General features: G+C 46.6%; 1 protein-coding gene across 14 annotated transcripts in view; it reads right to left on the bottom strand.

Annotated features, from left to right (window-relative positions):
- The window catches only part of SAP130 (Sin3A associated protein 130), a 69,744-nt gene extending 61,685 nt beyond the window's left edge, over positions 1-8,059 (bottom strand). For 5 of the 14 annotated variants that reach the window (XM_044769238.2, XM_070507348.1, XM_070507350.1 and 2 more), the window contains exons 1-2: positions 7,872-8,059; positions 6,110-6,227 (exon numbers count right to left, since the gene is read on the bottom strand). In XM_044769238.2, the coding sequence (XP_044625173.1) occupies positions 6,110-6,221 (112 nt within the window). In that variant the 5' untranslated portion in view covers positions 6,222-6,227; positions 7,872-8,059. Of the gene's footprint in view, positions 1-6,109; positions 6,228-7,032; positions 7,239-7,641; positions 7,816-7,871 lie in introns of those variants that run through there. The other 9 variants (XM_014857600.3, XM_044769236.2, XM_044769235.2 and 6 more) reach the window with 5 other exon arrangements.
- Between the last annotated feature and the right edge of the window lie 9,248 nt (positions 8,060-17,307).

Genomic DNA, 17,307 nt, shown 5'->3' with positions numbered 1-17,307 from the left:
TAACTTCTGACACTACAGATCACTGCTGTTTTTGAACTTGACATAAACAGACTCATAACAAATGTACCCTGATGTGTCTTGCACTTTCACTTGTAGGTATGAAATTCATCCATGTTACTGCATGTAGCTGTAGATCTTTCATTCTCCGTATAGCACACACCGTGTGAATAAATCACAAATTCTCCATTACTGTTAAGAGGAATTTCGATAGTTTTGTTTGTTTGTTTTTTGAGGAAGATTGGCCCTGTGCTAACATCTGTTGCTAACCTTCCTCTTTTCGCTTGAGGAAGACTGTCGCTAAGCTAACATCCGTGCAAATATCCCTCTATTTTATGTGGGACACCACAATGGCATGGCTTGATCAGCAGTGCTGGGTCCACGCCCAGGATGCAACCTGCAAACCCTGGGCTGCTGAAGCGGAGCATGCAAACTTAACCACTACACCACCATGCCAGACCCAATTTGGATGGTTTTCAGTTTTTTGCTATTATGAGTAGTGCTAGTAATACTCTTGTACATGTGTTCTGGCAAACACATGTACCATTTTTATCAGATAAATATCTAGGAGTGGAATTTTGAGTAATACAGAATATATACTGCACGATTTTTAAAATGGTAAATGGAATTCCACTTCATAGATGTAATATAGCTTTTTAACCATTATGTCATCAATGGGCTTTTAGGTTATTTCCAAAGTTTTGCTATTATCAACAACTCTGGGATAGATATTCATATATATTTTGAGTCCTTATTCAATGATCTCCTTAGAGGAAAATCCCTCAAAGTACAAGGGCTGGGCAAAAAGATTAAGGCACATTTTATATTTTGCTATATATTGACTTTTCTCCCAGGTCATTCAGATTTTTTAAAATTTTGGTTTTTAAAACCACTTTACTGAGGTATAATTTACATAAAATAAAACTGCTATTCTAAGAGTAGAGTGTTGAATGATTTTTTTTTACAAACGTTCTCACAGACAACCTAGGAGCAGAATGGCGTGGTCAGGGTCAAATGGTAAATAAATGTTTGACTTTGCATGAAACTGCTGCAGTATGTTCCCACCAGCAGTGTATCAGAGTTCCAGATGCACCTCATACTCAACAATCCTTTTTTCTGTTTTTTTTTTTTAAGATTTTATTTTTCCTTTTTCTCCCAAAGCCTCCCAGTACGTAGCTGTGTATTTTTAGTTGTGGGTCCTTCTAATTGTGGCATGTGGGACGCCACCTCAGCATGGCTTGATGAGTGGTGCCATGTCCACGCCCAGGATTCGAACCGGTGAAACACTGGGCCACTGAAGCAGAGCGCTCGAACTTAACCACTCAGCCACGGGGCCAGCCCCTCGACAATTCTTGATAACAGACATTCTTGTGGGTGTGTAGTTGGTATCCCACTGTGGTTTTCATTAGCACTTCCATGACGATTAGTAATGTTGTACTTGCTTTTATGCGATCATAGGTCATTCATATATTTCTTTCTTTGTGAAGTCTATGTCCGTATCTTCTGTCCATTTTTTAATCAATCAACTTTACTGAAGTACAATTTACGTAAAAAAATTAGATAAATTTTCACAAAAATATCCTGTACTGTAACCACAACACAATCATGACATAGAACACTTCCCATTACTCTGACAAGTTCATTCATGCCCCTTTGCAGCCAATTCCTCCCTCCATGCCTACTCCTCATCTGCCTTCTATCACTATAGCTTGTCTTTTCTGGAATATCACATAAATACAATCATACAATACGTGGTCCGTTGTGTCTGGCTTCTTTCTCTTAGTATGTTTTTGAGGTTCATCCATGTTGTTGTGTATACTGGTAGTCTGTTCCTTTTTATTGCTAAGTAGTATTCCACTGTTAGACAAACCAAACCTTGTTTATCTGGTCACCAGTTGATAAAATTTGGATGGTTTCCAGCTTTTGGCTATCATGAATAATGCTTCCATGATCAGTGAAGTGTAAGTCTTTCTATGTATGACAAACATTTTCATTTATCTTGGGTAAACATCTAAGAATGGGATTGCTGAGTTGTATGGTAAGTTTTTTGTTTTTTTTTTAAAGATTTAATTTTTTTTTATCTTTTCCTTTTTCTCCCCAAAACCCCCCAGTACATAGTTGTATATTCTTTGTTGTGGGTCCTTCTAGTTGTGGCATGTGGGATGCCGCCTCAGCGTGGTTTGATGACCAGTGCCATGTCCGCGCCCAGGATTCAAACCAACGAAACACTGGGCCGCCTGCAGCGGAGCACGCGAACTTAACCACTCGGCCACGGGGCCAGCCCCAGTTGTATGGAAAGTTTAATCTTGATTTTATAAGACAATGCCAAACTGTTTTCCAAAGTGGCTAGAGTACTTTGCATCCTCACCAACAACGTGAGTTCTACTTGCTCTACCAATACATCAAAACCTGATATCACCTGTCTTTTAATTTTAGTCATTCTAGCCGATGTGTAGTAGTTTCTCACTGTGGCTTTAATTTGCATTGTCCTGAGAATTAATACTGAGTATCTTTTATGTGCTTATTTGGCATTTATATAGCGTTTTTGGTGAAGTGTCTATTCAAATATTTTGCCTATTTTTTAAAGATCAGGCTGTTTCTCTTTTTACTATTGAGTTACAAGAGTTCTTTATATCTTCAGGATATAAGTCCTTTGGAGATATATTTATCACAAACGTCTTCTCTCAGTCTGTGGCTTGTCTTTGTTATTTTGTTAATGACGTCTTTGAAGAGCAGCCATTTTTAATTTTGATGAAGTAAAATGTATCAACTGCTTCCTTTAAAATTAGTGTTTTTTGTGACCTAAGCTATTTTTGCTTAGCCCAAGGCTGCAAATAGTTTCTTCCGTTTTAAGAAATTTTAAGTTTTATATTTAGGTCCATAATGATACATTTTGAGTTAATTTTTGTGTACGTGAAGGTAGAGGTCAAGTTTCGTTTTTTCCATATGGATATTTTCATATGCTAGTGTTACTTTGCTGAAAAGACTCTCATTTCCTTATTGAATTACCTATGTACTTTTGTCAAAAATCAATCAATCATTCTATGTGTGCATCTATTCCTGGACCCTCCACTTTGTTCCAGTGATGTCTATTTCCACCTTCATGCCAATATCACACTGTCTTGATTAGTGCAGCTTCACAGCAAGTCTTGAAGTAAGGTAGTGAAGTCTTCCAACTTCCTTTTTTCATCAAAATTGCTTTGGCTATTCTAGATTCTTTGGTTTCCAGATAAATTTCAGATTCAGGCTGTCAATTTTTACAAAGGGACTGATGGAATTCTGATTAGGATTTCTTTGAATCTATAGATCCCTTTGGGTAGAATTGATATCTTAAAAATACTAAGTCTTCCAATCCATAAACACGATACATCTTTTCACTTACCTAGGTCTTTAACTCTCTCAGCAGTGTTTTGCATGGTTTTCTAACCCCAGCTCTTATATATATTTTAATTTATCCCTAAGTATTTTGTGAGGTTCTTTTTTGGATGCTACTGTGAACCACATTTAAAACTTCATTGTTCATTGCTAGTATTTAGAAATTTAATTGACTTTTGTACACAACTTTTATCCTGCAACTGTTACTGATTTTACTTTAATTAGTTCTAACGGCTTTTTAAAAACATTCGTTAGGATTTTCTCTGTGAATAAAGACAGTTTTACTTCTGCGTTTCCATTATCAATTGATTTTTAACCTTCTTCAGTGTCTAAACAGATTTTCCCCTAATTAAATTTTTAAGGGAAATGGACAGCTTCATAACTTCCCCCCAAACCAATTTGTCCAGGAAGACTTTGATTTTTGACAATTTCATCAAGACATAATGTATTAACCATTTCCCATTAAGCTCTTTTTGAAATCATTTATCATTTCTTTCCAGACATTTGGAGTTCTTTCAGTTTATTTTTACCAGAAAAGAATCTTGAAGCAGTAGTTAAGAGAACTGGTTGTAATCTCTATTTTTAAACTTTGAGTATGTAGTGAAATCCTGATATGCTTAGGATCCCAAATTACTTCTTCTGAGAAGAGCAATAGGAAATATAGAGAGACACCTAACTAATCAAGGGGAATTTTTCTTTTTTAAGAGCAATTGAAGGAAAAAACACACTATCCAGAAGTAAAATCACAGACAATTTTGGTCTAAGTCAATGATTGCCTTCTCAACAAAATCTGAGAGCAATTATTGCTTACTGACGCCTTTTTTAATGAGCAGTATAATTTCTTGCAAATAGATGTTCAAAAATATTCTCTTTATGGGGGAGTCCTGCGACACAGTGGTTAAGTTTGGTGCGCTCTGCTTCGGTGGCTCTGGTTCACCAGTTCAGATCCTGGGCACAGACCTACACCACTTGTCAGCCATGATGTGGCGGTGACCCAAAAATAAAGTGGAGGAAGACTGGCACAGATGTGAGCTCAGGACTAACCTTCCTCAAGCAAAAAAAGAGGAAGACTGGCAACAGATGTTAGCTCAGGGCTAACCTTTCTCAAAAAAAGAAAAAAAAAAATCTCCTTAGTTACGCTCCTTTAAATTACTCTGTTGTAAATTTATACCAAAGACAAAATATTGTCAAAAGTATTTGTTAAAGAGTAAAGAACTTTAAGTAGCTCTACAAGAACTTCTTGATAACTGCTTTGTGCCCTACATTGTAGCAAGTATAGCGTACACAAAGGTGCACGAGACAGACATGGTCCCCGCCTCTAGTCTAAGAGGCCCCAACCTGAATTGTTGTGGATGATGGAGTCAGGAAAGACTTCCTACAGAAAGTGACACCTGAGATGAAACTTCAAAGAACAGGAATTAGCCAGATAAGTGAGTGGAAAGGAAGAAGGAATATGGCAAAAGGAACAGAATGTGTAAAGTCCTGAAGTCTAGAAAATTGGAAACTTTTTATCATTCATTCAGAAAATACTGAGTAGCTACTATTAAGCAGGAAGCAAAAAGTAGTATTTAAAGTTACTTCAAGTCTAAAGAGAACTACAATAAATTTGTAGCAAAAACGAAGTTGGCAAGAGGGAGGGAAAGCAATAGAAAATGAGGCTGAAACATTCGACAAAGGGCCATAGCTCATAGGTAAGAGACAAAGACAGAGGAGTAAAACATGACGCCTGAGTTCCTGATTTGAGCAGTAAGTACATAGTGGTACTGTTTACCACGCTAAGGAACATAGGAATCAAGCAGTGAAGAAAAAGAGCACTTTATTTCACTTTGCAACGCCGTCTTTTTACTTGCTACATACAACAGAGAGACTATCTGAAGGAGCTCTTCAAGTATTGAAGAGGACTGGATTGGAAACTTTGTTATGGGGGGCTGTCCTGCACACTGGAGGATGTTTAGCAGCTTATCTGGTCTCTACACGTCAGATGCCAATAGTATTCCCCAGGTGTGACAATCAAAAATGTAGCCAGACTGGGGCTGGCCCCGTGGCAGAGTGGTTAAGTTCGCGCGCTCCGCTGCAGGTGGCCCAGTGTTTCGTTGGTTCGAATCCTGGGCACGGACATGGCACTGCTCATCAAACCACGCTGAGGCAGCATCCCACACGCCACAACTAGAACGACCCACAACGAAGAATATACAACTATGTACCGGGGAGCTTTGGGGAGAAAAAGGAAAAAATAAAATCTTAAAAAAAAAAAAAATGTATCCAGACACTGCCAAACATTCCCTGGGAGGCAAAATCATCCCCGGCGAAGGACCACTGATCCACAGCACTCAAAGGGTATACCTGTACAAACCAAGTTCTATGCATACATTTCAAATCTCTTTTCCTAGATAGTAAGCTCTAACAGGCAAGACCTATGCCTTACGCTCCTTTGGGCTCCCTCTTGGCACTATTATTATACCTCTGGGCCTAATTAAACGAGAACATAATGCATTTAAAAAATAGTTCTTGAAAGCATGCTTTACTGTAAGTTTCATGTATACTCCAGTACATGTAAATGAAGTGGTTAAAACAGGAAGAAAACAGCCGTGTTTAAATTAAAACTGCAATACATCCTTTCTTCAAATTCAATAACCTAATACTTACTAAAATTGTACAAGGCATTTGCCAATTTTTCATTTGGAAAAGTGGCAATATTTTTAAGGCAGGAAGCAATACAGACTGTCACACATCTCACCTGTAGCAGCGGGGTTGATCAATCCTGCAGAACCACTGTTTGCAATCTGTGAAGGTGCCGGGCTCAGCCCAGGGGAAGGGGTTCCCAACCGAGGAAACGGCTGAGAACTCATTTCCACCTGCAGTGCATACAGTTACATGGTTATGACTCGATTCTGACATTAGAATCAACAATGAGAAATTAAAACATCTTTAACGGGTCCCTTAGAAGAGGAAACACAGCATCACTTATCTAAAACAATTACTTGTGATCAACATAAAGTCCAGAAAAGGCCAAATTCTGTAGGTTTTTGATGTACATAGGTTCAATTAATAGCAAAATCATTTACGTGGCATTGGGGATACTATGACCCTCCATAAATACTTGTGGATTGCCACACGAAAAAACCGACATTGAATCCCGTACAACAGCCACATGACAGCTATTAACGCAATACCTTTGGATCTGTGTAACAAAGTTTTATGGAAAATGGCATGTCCTTTTGAAAGACTTAAGCCTCTCACCAAGGTGAAGAGAACTGTCATCACTATGTCACAGAAGGAATGGGAAGGAAGATACCCTGTCCTAAGAAAGGATCAGAAACCTTACATCAAGACCCGATCCAAAAGCAATTCTCAAGTGCTTTTCTGCATAGGCCTCCATTTAGGATTTCCTTCTCCGCCACCCTCTTTCACGGACCCCCAGTGAACCAGAAGGACCCAAGACCTTCACTACCCTCTCTAAAGCCGATCCCCACTTTTTCCTCGGGAGCCAAGCTCTGTCAATATCTCCGATTCGCCCGCGACCCCACCCCCACCTCGCAGCCCACTGCTGAGATCGGAACACACAGCGTTCCAGACATTTCGGGTCTCTGAGCCTCCATCTCCGGGGAGGGAGCTGGCAGGCGTTCTGGGAGACCCCGGACGGGCAGCGTGCCTCTTTACCTGCAGCCGCCGCCCGCCGCCCGCACCTCCCGGTTCCACCTCGCCGGGCTGCGGGTGCCGCGGAGGGCCCATCTCGGCGGCAGCGCTGGGCTCGAGGTCGCGGGGTGGACTCGTGCCGGAGCGCGCCTCGGGCCCGCCGCTGTCCAGCCCGCCGGCCCGCTCGCCCCGCCGCCCGGCCGCCGCTCCGCTCCAGCCCTCTTCCCCCCGAACCTGCCCCACCTCCCCCGCCCGCCCATTGGCCCCACGCCGGGCGCGTCACTCGGGGACCCGCACCAATCCAGGGCGGCCTGCGCGCTCTAGGCCCGCCCCACCCTCCCGCCGAGGGCCAGCCAATCAGGCGCGAGCCTCGCCGGGGCGGCCCAAACCCCTCGAGGCTGGGCCAATGGCAGAGGGAGACAAGCGCTCCCGGCGCGGGGGGCGGGGAGCAGGGAGGCCCCGCCTCGGCCGGGGTCTGAAAGCGGCGGGCGCAGGGCCCGGATGTGGGGAGTCACTTTAAACTGCTCCAGGAGCCAAACTCCCTGGGCCGGCCGCCCGCCCGCGCCGCGCCGGCCGCTCCGCTTCCCCGCCAAGGCCCACGCCCGCCACGCCCCCACGCCCGAATCAACCCACCCCTCCCGGCGCCTCTCCCTTCCTTGCCGCAGGACACCCAGCTCCTGCCGCCGGCCCAACCGCCGCGCCCAGCTCGCGAAAGAGGCCAGGTCTGAGCGCAGGAGACGCGGCACTGCTGCCCTTCCCCGGGGACGCGCAGCGGGACGGACGCTGCAGCCCGGCTCGGCCGCCCCGCCCCCTCGTCTCCTCCCCTCTGCTGCCCTCCCCTCCGGCGCCCGTCCCGCCATTACCTAGGTGCTGTGCCGAGGGGCCGCCGCGCCGCGTCGAACTCGCTCCCGTGCGCTCCACGCCTGCGGGGCCGACGTCCTCGGGGTCTGGACCCGCCGCCGCCGCCGCCGCCGGGGCGAGAGCACTCTGCCCCCCGCCCCTCAGCTCAGCGCCGCTGCTTCCGCCGCCGTAACGAGCCTCTCACCTATTGGCTGGGGTAGGCCCCGCCCCCCTCTGGGGAAGCCAGTCACCGCCCAGTGTGAGCGCGAGAGCGGACGGGACTGCCCCCGGGGTCGCGGGAGCCTGTGGGAAATGTAGTCCCCAGTACCCGAGGGCAGGCCTGGGCGGGGCCTCCGGGAGACCCGGCCTGGGAGCACACCCCTTTGCTGCCCCGAGGCGATCCTGGCTTTTCTTTTTGCCTGGTGAAAAGGTAGTGGCTCCCAGCTTTTGGCCTCAGCTGACGGCACCAGGTTTCATTTTCCCGAGGGAGGCGCGGCGCGGAAAGGGTAATGGAGGCTGAGTGCAGTGGGCCGCAGGGGCTGCAGCGGGACCGAGCGTTTTCCTGACAGTGCTCTCTGCCCCGCGCCGCGAGTGGGGACTTGATGTCGCCTGCGAAGGCCACGGCTGGCAGAGCCAAGCGTCGTGGGAGAGTCGGGTGCGCTGAACGGCAGTGACCGTGTCGGGTTTGTGGCGGGCGCGCTGCCCCGGGAGGGGCGCTCCGGGCCCGGGGCCGTGCGCCCACCGGTTAAAGCAGGCCGGCGCCGAGAGGGGCTCCTGGCGCAGGACTCGGGCGCTGTGTACCTGCTCGGTTTTTCCAGAAACGAAGAAGCGAGCGGGGACGGTGGTGTTTTGTTGTTTTGTTTGGGGTGAAGGGTTGAAGTTGATACACCTGTAGAAGTCTTAGTCAAAGCCGCTGAAATAAAATTTAGGTCTGATAATAGAGATTACGTCCTCCTCTTCCTTTCCCAGATGGTAATTTAGGCCTGGAGTTTTGTGATTAGTTAAGAAGTAAATGGCACTCAAATTCCTTTTTCTTATCGTAAGATAACTGCTTGCTAGGAAGAGACTAGCTCGTGGCAACAAGGATGAGCCTCAAATAGCCTCAGTCCTTCCTCAAGCCACTTTCCTTTCTCACGCTCTTCCCTTATCAAATTTCTTCTAAAAGTAACTAACGTGATATATGTTAGCTTCCTCTCTCCTTGGGCAGTCTCTACCCCTTGTTGGATTCTGCTCCTGCCACCCTTCTCACACTGCTCCCCAAAGGTTGGCAGTGACCTTCGCAACTTCACCCAGAGGTCCTAGCTGAGTTCTCATCTTGTCTAGCTTATTGATGATAACTTCTCCTTAAAATGTTCCTGCGCTGGCTTCTATAACCACACTCTCTCCTGGTTCTATTTCTATCCATACCAAGCTCCATTATACCTTCTCTTTCTCACAAAGCATTCTCCAAGGCGCCAACCCTCTTTTAATGCCATACTGTCCTCGTAACTGGTTTAATGCCTTCTCACAGTTTCAAATATCATTCTTGAAAATGACTCAATTTTGCCTACACGTTGACCTCTGAGTTGTACACCTACAGTTCCACATATACGTCTTACAAGCCCCTGACACGTAACATAATGAACACGTTTATTGATTTACGTCACCTATGTACTCCTCCTGATTTCTGGGCTTGGTGAATGGCATCACCATCCTCTCTTCCTCTGGCTTTCTTCTTGTTGTTTTCCACTCTTCCATCTCCCAAAGTTACTATATGTTTCTCTGTATGCCCTTCCCAGTCGTTTCCATAGCCTTGGCTCAAGCCTTCATTATTTCTTATCTGGATTACAGGAGCGTGGCTCCAACTCAAATCTCTTCCTACCCTAATCTGTCCTCCACCAAGTTCTTTTTCTAAAGCATTAATCTAAGTTTGTTCTTCCTATCTATGATGTTCCAGTAACTTCAGAATATATTCTAAACCCCTAAACTCAGTATTCAAAGGCCTTCATAGTTTAGTCCCTCTTACCTCTCCAAACCCTGGATACTCTCAACAATAGTTTCCGCCTGTTCTCCACACGGTTTGGCTTCCAGGGTTTTGCTCAAGCCTGATGTACCTTCTACAAGGCCTCAGCCTTCAGCAGTCATCTGGTCGAGTTCTGCCGATTCTACAGTGCCTAACTGGAAAGAAAATTATCTTCTCCAAGAAGCTGTCCTTGAATTCCTCTCCTTCCTGCACCCTACCTGGTACTTCCACGAAACTTTTCAGTACCTCTAATATAGCACGAATCTGCCTACTCTGCATTCCTCCTGGAGTAGGTGGAGAGAGAAATTATTCGTCTTTCTATCTCCCGTCAACAGAAAGGATCAATAAATGTTTGCTGAGTATAACCACAAACACATCATAGCACATGGATGAAACTGAGTTTGTCTTAGTTACTGCCAACAGTCTCTGGTGCTTTATTCACTCATGTCTAGTCCATCCCATCGTGGACAACTGAGGGAAAATAGATGTTTCGCCCGTGATCGTGTTGCTAGGGTTTAGAATTCCCATTCACTGAGCTTGGTGTGCTGGAGACGGCCTCCAGCAGGCTGCGCTGAACCTTCCGCACTTCTCAGGTACTCAAGCCTCCTGCCACTTTCAGAGGCTTATTGGTATCTTGGGTTCTTGAAAATGATGCTGTCCACACAAGATAGTTTGAATGGATTGAGCAGAGATGCCAACAGGCACCACATCTGTGGGTGGTTATCCAGAGAAAGGCAAATAACTAGTGCCCTCTGCTGACACAGAGGACAGGCTCTCAGTGCACGTGTCTCATGGTGGTCAGTCAGCTGTCGGCGGGTGGTTTGCAAGTGTTGGTGAAGCTCTGGTGGGCCTCTGCCATTGGGCCCAGATGGTTCTCACTCCGTCAGAGCCTGGGGTGGGGGTGCGTCTAATGATACTGACTCTTTGTGGTTCCTCTAAGTCCAGATACTCCCCTCGGCCCAAATCCCCAGCCAGGGAAATCTAGTCCTTTCCAGTTCATTCATCTGTAGAATGAGAATACCATTGCTTATCTCAATCTTATTGTATAGATGCAGTGAGCTACACATGTAAAGGATATGAGGCTTTTGAACTTGCTTACATCCATTGTTTTTATAACCTTCATCTCTTTATTAACCCAGGCCAAACTCAGCATCTGTCTCCTCTGGGCATCACATTCTGTGCCACTGTCCCCACCCCAAATGCATCTGTGCTACGTGTGGTGGACAGACCCTAGGATACCCCCTCATGATTCCCTTCCTGGTGTTCACGCCCCTTTTATAATTCCTTTCCCTTGAGTGTGGGCAGGACCTGTGACTTTCTTCTAACCAATAAAATATGGCAAAGGTGATGGGATGTCACTTCATTGACCATGTCACATTACGTAAGACTCTGCTGCCACATTCACTCTAGAGAGTCTCTTAGCTGGCCTGATGAAGCAGCCATATGGCTTACATGGCAAGGAACTGCAGGTGGCCTATAGGAACTGCAAGCAACCTTGAGGGTGCGCTCCAGGCAAATAACTGCAAGAGACTGGACCCTCAGTCCAACACGCCAAGGAAGTGAATTCTGCCAACAACCTGAGTGAGCTTGGAAGCTGATTCTTCCTTAGTCAAGCTTCTAGATGAGATCTAGTCCAGCTGATACCTTACTTGCAGCCTGCGAGACCCCAAGCAGAGGACCCAGCTGAGACATGCCTGGACTCCTGACCCGCAGAAACTGTGAGATAATAAATGTGTGTTGTTCTAAGATGCTAAGTTTGTTGTGATTTGTTAGGCAGCAATAGCTAACTAATACACCAAGAGTAGGATGGCATCTGATCCAAGGGCAGCTATTCTGTGCGCTGTCTGGAAGGAAAGTTTTGTTCACACTAGAAGGAATGCAATTAACTAATCTTCTCAATTCTCTCCAGAATTTGAAAGTGATGTAGAGAGATTAGAAGGAGCAGGAGCTGAAAAGCCTTAGCCCCAGGAAAGCCATAAGAAAGCTGATCCAGGAATAGGCTGAAGCCATAAGACAAAAAAGTGCAGCAGGAGTTCCCAGCGAATACTGGCAGTGAGGGGCAGCCTGTAGAAGCAGAAACAGGGAGGGGCCGATTCACCAGGGAGATGGACAAATGCCTCTTAGCAAGCCAGGGCAATCAGCTGACTCAGTCTCTGGAACTGACTGGGAACCTCCTGGATCTTCATCGACAGCCCACTCTTCATGAGACAGAGCAACACCCATCTTCTTTAAGGGCATGCATAGCTTTTCATAAATTCACATTAACTTGTGTGAGTCTGATTGTGGCAGCCGAAAGCTGTCAAGTTAAAGCCTGAAGTCTGAAGGAGGCAGTGCGGAGTTGATATGGTGGCTGCACAATCTGTAAGGATCCGGATTGCTATCTTCTGCTCTGCCAAATTTCATCTGCTGCCTCATGACCCAAGTTGGCAGCATCAGCTCTAGCCATCTACCCTGTTTCTGCCTCAACTGGTCTATACTGAGTGCTCTGCAATTCAGTTCTGACACTAACCATTCAGCTAGTGTGGGCCCCACAAGTTGAGAGCAGAGTCCTCCACAAGGCGCCCCTCAGTTCAGATGTCAACCACAAGTCGCAGCAGGTTCCCAGGTCACCCCCCACACTTTGGACTGACTGGCCACAAATTTGGGCATTCCTGCGAATTTGTTCAATAGTTTGTTAGAATGACTCACAGAACTCAGGAAAGCCCTATACTTAGAATTATAGTTTTATTCTAAAGGAGTTCATAGGGTGTTACCCTCCCAGCACATCAAGGTGTTCACCATCCAGAAAGCTCCTCTGAATTTCAGGGTCCAGAGTCTGTATTGGGATTTCACTGTGTATGCGTGAGAACTAAATGATGGCCACACGATTGAACTCAATCTCCAGCCCCACTTCCTTCCCCAAAGGATAGGCAGCTGAAAGTCCCTGCCGTCTACGCCCGTTCTTAAAGCAGAGGCCCAAGTGGAGTCACCTCATTAGCATAACAAAGATGCTCCTATCACCCAAGAAATTCTAAAGGTTTTTGAAGCTTGATGCCAGGAACCCAGAACAAAGACCAAATTATTTGTCATACCACACTATTACATCTGCTTTCTAGCCGGGAGTAAAGAGCAAAGAAGGCCCATCCCTTCCTGTTAAAGACATTTACTGGACACTGCACAGGACTATTCCCTTATACCTCAATGGCCAGAACACAGCCGCTGTGCTGCAAGAGAGGCTGGGGAATGTGGGTTTTTACGGCAATGTGTCTAGCTAAAAAGCAAAGATGCTATTTCTGAGAAAGGGAAGATTGGCTATTCGGTAGGCAACCAGTAGTATTTACAAAGAACTCACCTAAAGGATAGAGAGAAACACAAAAGGCAGAAAGTTCTTTCACTTCAGCCTCTGTGGGAAGTTGAGATGTCAAGGAACCACTAACACAGCTTGAGTAGTTTCCATGGTAACAAATGCAAGTGTCCTGGCCCCCAACCCAGAGATCTGGCAGTGCCTGCCAGCAGCTGAGCTGAGTGTGCCCACATCAGAGGCTAGATTCTTGTCCGTGGTATCATCAGGAACAGGAGAGACCCAGCAGCCAGAAGAGAAGAAGACAATGGCACACATCCCACAGAGCAGACAGGAAGAGCAGGCCACTCACTCCAGGAATAGCCTGTGTGATAGGCAGTCCACAGAAGCTAGGAATGCAGAGCCCAACGAGACAGACCCATCACGGCCCTCAGGGAGCATCGCATAGATACAGTACAACTGCACTGCAGAGGGGTGGAGGCAGAGTCAGACAACTAATAATTTGTGATCATTATTATGACAATATTTTTACTCCCAGGCCCCTGTGGCCATAGAAACCTCTATGAAGAGCTGCAGTTCAAATGTTTTTTAATAGAAGAACTGTGACTGAACACTGTAGTGAGCAACTGGCCTTCCTTTTAGGAACTCCTCATCTCCACAACCTGGAGTGTCATGATGACAGTCACGTGGCCCTCTCCCCTGACCACAGGAATGGGTGTGTGCGCCCGCTGGGAGAATGAATCCTCTCCCGGGAACTGAAAACCTGTGTGAAGTACACAGAGACTGAACACGCGTGGAGCAGTTGCCCCCACTGCAGCCCCTCAAGGTTCTGGTGCACAGGATGCCAGCGATGCCCGGCCGCCTGCCCTTCCTGGAGTCTGCTGCTTGGGCTCTTGCTTTGGTTCTGTGGGTTCTCCAGTAGGTATCTGAATTAGTTTCCTATTGCTGTTGTAGCAAATTACCACAAACTTAAAGAACCCACATTTATTATCTCACTGTTCTGCAGGTCATCAGTCCAACGCGAATCTCATCGGCTATCAGTGGGGCAGCTCTCCCTTTGGGAGGATCTAGAGGAGAATCCATTTCCTTGCTCCTTTGGGTTGTTGGCAGAATTCAGTTCCTTGTGGCTGTAGGACTGAGATCTTTGTTTTCCTGCTACTGTCAGCTGAGGGCCGTTCCTAGCTTCTAGAGGCCACCCACATTTCTTGGGTCTTAGCCCCTTCCTCCTTCTTTAAAGCCAGCAATATGGGTCAGCTCCCTCACATGTTTTGAATCTCTCCTCCTTCTTCTGTCTTATCTCTCTGACCGAGCCAGGAAATGTTCTCTGCTTTTAAGGACTCATGATTAAACTGGGCCCACCTGGATCATCCAGAATACTCTCCCCATCTCAAGGTCCGTACACTTAATTACATCTGCAAGTTCCCTTTTGCCATGTAAGGTTCCAGGGATTAAAGTGAGGGCATCTTTAGTGGGCCATTATTCTATATACCACACTACACTTCTGATTAATCGCTGAGAGTCTGGGGACCTGATTTCGATCCCAACTCTGCTTCTAGTCAGCTGTCTCATACTAGGCTAGACACTTCCTCTCTTTGAGCTAACAGGTCACACCAGGAGTTCATGTCATAGTAAGCCATGTTGGCAGAGCTGCCTACAGGCTGACACAGAGCAGATGGAGCAGGTCAGTTCCCTGGAGGTGTCAGGGTGGACTGAGCCTGAGGGCAAAAGCAAGGCTGCCCCTGAGGAAGAGAGCAGGAGAGGCGGAGCATGAGCCTTGGACCTCAGGGTTTCTAAGAGGCAGGAGGGGGCTAGGCTCTCCGAGCTCGCCACATGGAGTGCCCAGCACACATGAGTGGGAGGGCAGGCAGCATGCGGGCTCAACCAGGCGACAGCAGCAGGCCACTCCCTGGGCCTGGGGCCCTCTGCAGACTTCAGGAGCCTTTTGAGATGCTCATCCTGCCCTTTGATTCTTGCCAGCCTTGTGGCCTCAGGCCATCCGAACACTTGGACACATACCCTACCTCCCTTCCTCCTGCCACAGGGAGGAGGGTCCTATAAAGTCCAGGGGCTCTCTCCCCAGGCACAGAGACTTGCAAGGTCTGCCTCCCCCCGCCCCCCCCCCCCAACCAGGCTCTGTTTGTAAAATCCCCTGGCGTTCCCCAATGCCTCGTTACTTCTACTGACCATAGCTTTGGTCAGCAAAGCCTTGAGTTGGCCTCTAGACCCTTCAGGAAGAGAGTGATCCACAAATAGACTTAGGGCTCACTGCAAGCTCTCTTGGATCTGGAATAAGGAAAAGCACAGGCGGCCTGCCAGACCTGTCCAGGCATTTTCCCCTGCCCTGATCCACGTATCTTGAAGTCACCTGACTTTCTCTCACAAAAGATTGGGCCTTCCAGCTCAAAGCCCTTTGTTCCTGAGCCTCTTTTTCCAGGAAGCTGGTCTTGAGAAAAACACCTGCTTTAGGGACAGGAGCTACTCACCGTAAAAGTCACTTGGAGGCCTGACTGCATGGGGTGCAGCGTCCTTGTGAAGAGTCCTCAGATGGCTCTAGAGCTGGCAGTGCTGCTTTTCAGTATTCAGGTATACTTTGCTATTTGCTTTTTTTGTGTGATATTTTTATCTACCCCAATACCAGCAGTTCTGTGGATGTAATACCATTAATTCCGACATCGGGCCACCACTCTGTTGACCCTTCTTGGCTCTGTCTCCAATCCCTTCACCGGTCCCTCAATCATGCCTGATATTTTTCTAGTTCCTCTTTATCCCTCAGCTCTGACAACTTCCCAACCCCCTCACATCTACCACGGCCCCCACAGAGAAGAGAAAAGAAAAAAGCCCACAGACGCCCAGCTGAGGATTCCTCTGGGCGAGGGGAGGCATCAGAACATGCTGAGAGCCAGAAGACGTCCCAGATTGGCAAGAGAGAAATGGAAATGACTTCAGTTTGGCCCCTGGCCCGATGGGAGTTGCTGCCCAGAGGTAGTGCCCCTGAGCGCTGCGCTGCAGTGGGGGAAGCCACACAGAGCTGGGTAGAGAAACCCTCTGGGCAGTGCCAGTAGCAGCTCCCAGGGGTTCCCTGGATGGAGAGACTGAAGGCAAAGGAAACAGTAAAGTCTGGAGGGACAAGGGAGATGTTTTGTAATATTTACATTTTTTTTTCTGATTTTATGAATTCTGTACACTTCAAATAATATAAAATGCCAGTTCTAACGCTGGAGTTTCTGTATTCCCCCAAATAAAAATGACATTATTAGACTTGTCCTCTTGTTCCACCATTGCAATCCCTCCATCACCGCAGCCTTGAAGAGCTGGGATGCCCTGGGCAATCAGCACACTGAGACCAGGGTGTCTGCCTCCCTCAGGTGCCTATGGACCAGAAGGCAAAACCAACTGGGCCTGGCTCCTGGAAAGCGAGAGAACCAGGGGACAACAACAACAAGGTAAGTGAACGGAGCAAGGTCATAGAATATAAGGTCAATACAAAAAAGGGAATCTACATACCAGCAGTGAACTTTCAGAAAATGAAATTTAAAAGCAATACCATTTATAGTAATAGCAAAAAATAAAATACTTAAGGATAAACTTAACAAAATATGTCTATCAGACCTGTATATATACTGAAAACCTCAAAAGATTTGCTGAGAGAAATTAAAGAACTGAATGAGTGGAGATACACACTGTGAGCTTGGGTTGGTAGACTAAGTGTAAGGTGAACATTTTCTCCAAGCTGATCCGTAGATTCGGCAGTCCCAATCCCAATCCAGCAAGCTCTTTTTGCAGAAATTGACAAACTGATTCTAAAAGGTCTTTGGAGATAGACATTTTAGAATCAGGAGATGAGAAAGACCTAAAGGAGCCAAAGCAATCTTGAAAAAGAAGAATAAAGTCTGAAGACCTACACTACCTATTTCAAGTCTTTGGAGACTTACTGTAAATCTACAGTAATCAGGGTAGTGTGGTATCGCAGTACGGACAGACGTGTCATTCAGCAGAAATAGAAACAGAACAGAGAGTCTAGAAATAACCCCCCTCACATATGATTAGTTGCATTTCAAAATGGTGCAAAGGTATCAACAGGGATATAGTCATCTTTTCAATAACTGTTGCAGGAACAATTGGGTATTCATAGGGAAAGAGAAATGAACCTTGACTCCTACCTCAAACTATAAATACA

This window comes from Equus asinus, chromosome 4 (assembly GCF_041296235.1).
Source record: "Equus asinus isolate D_3611 breed Donkey chromosome 4, EquAss-T2T_v2, whole genome shotgun sequence".
Classification (NCBI taxonomy): domain Eukaryota; kingdom Metazoa; phylum Chordata; class Mammalia; order Perissodactyla; family Equidae; genus Equus; species Equus asinus.
Note: the sequence above shows the minus strand (reverse complement) of the source record. Positions and strands in the feature narration are given on the sequence as shown.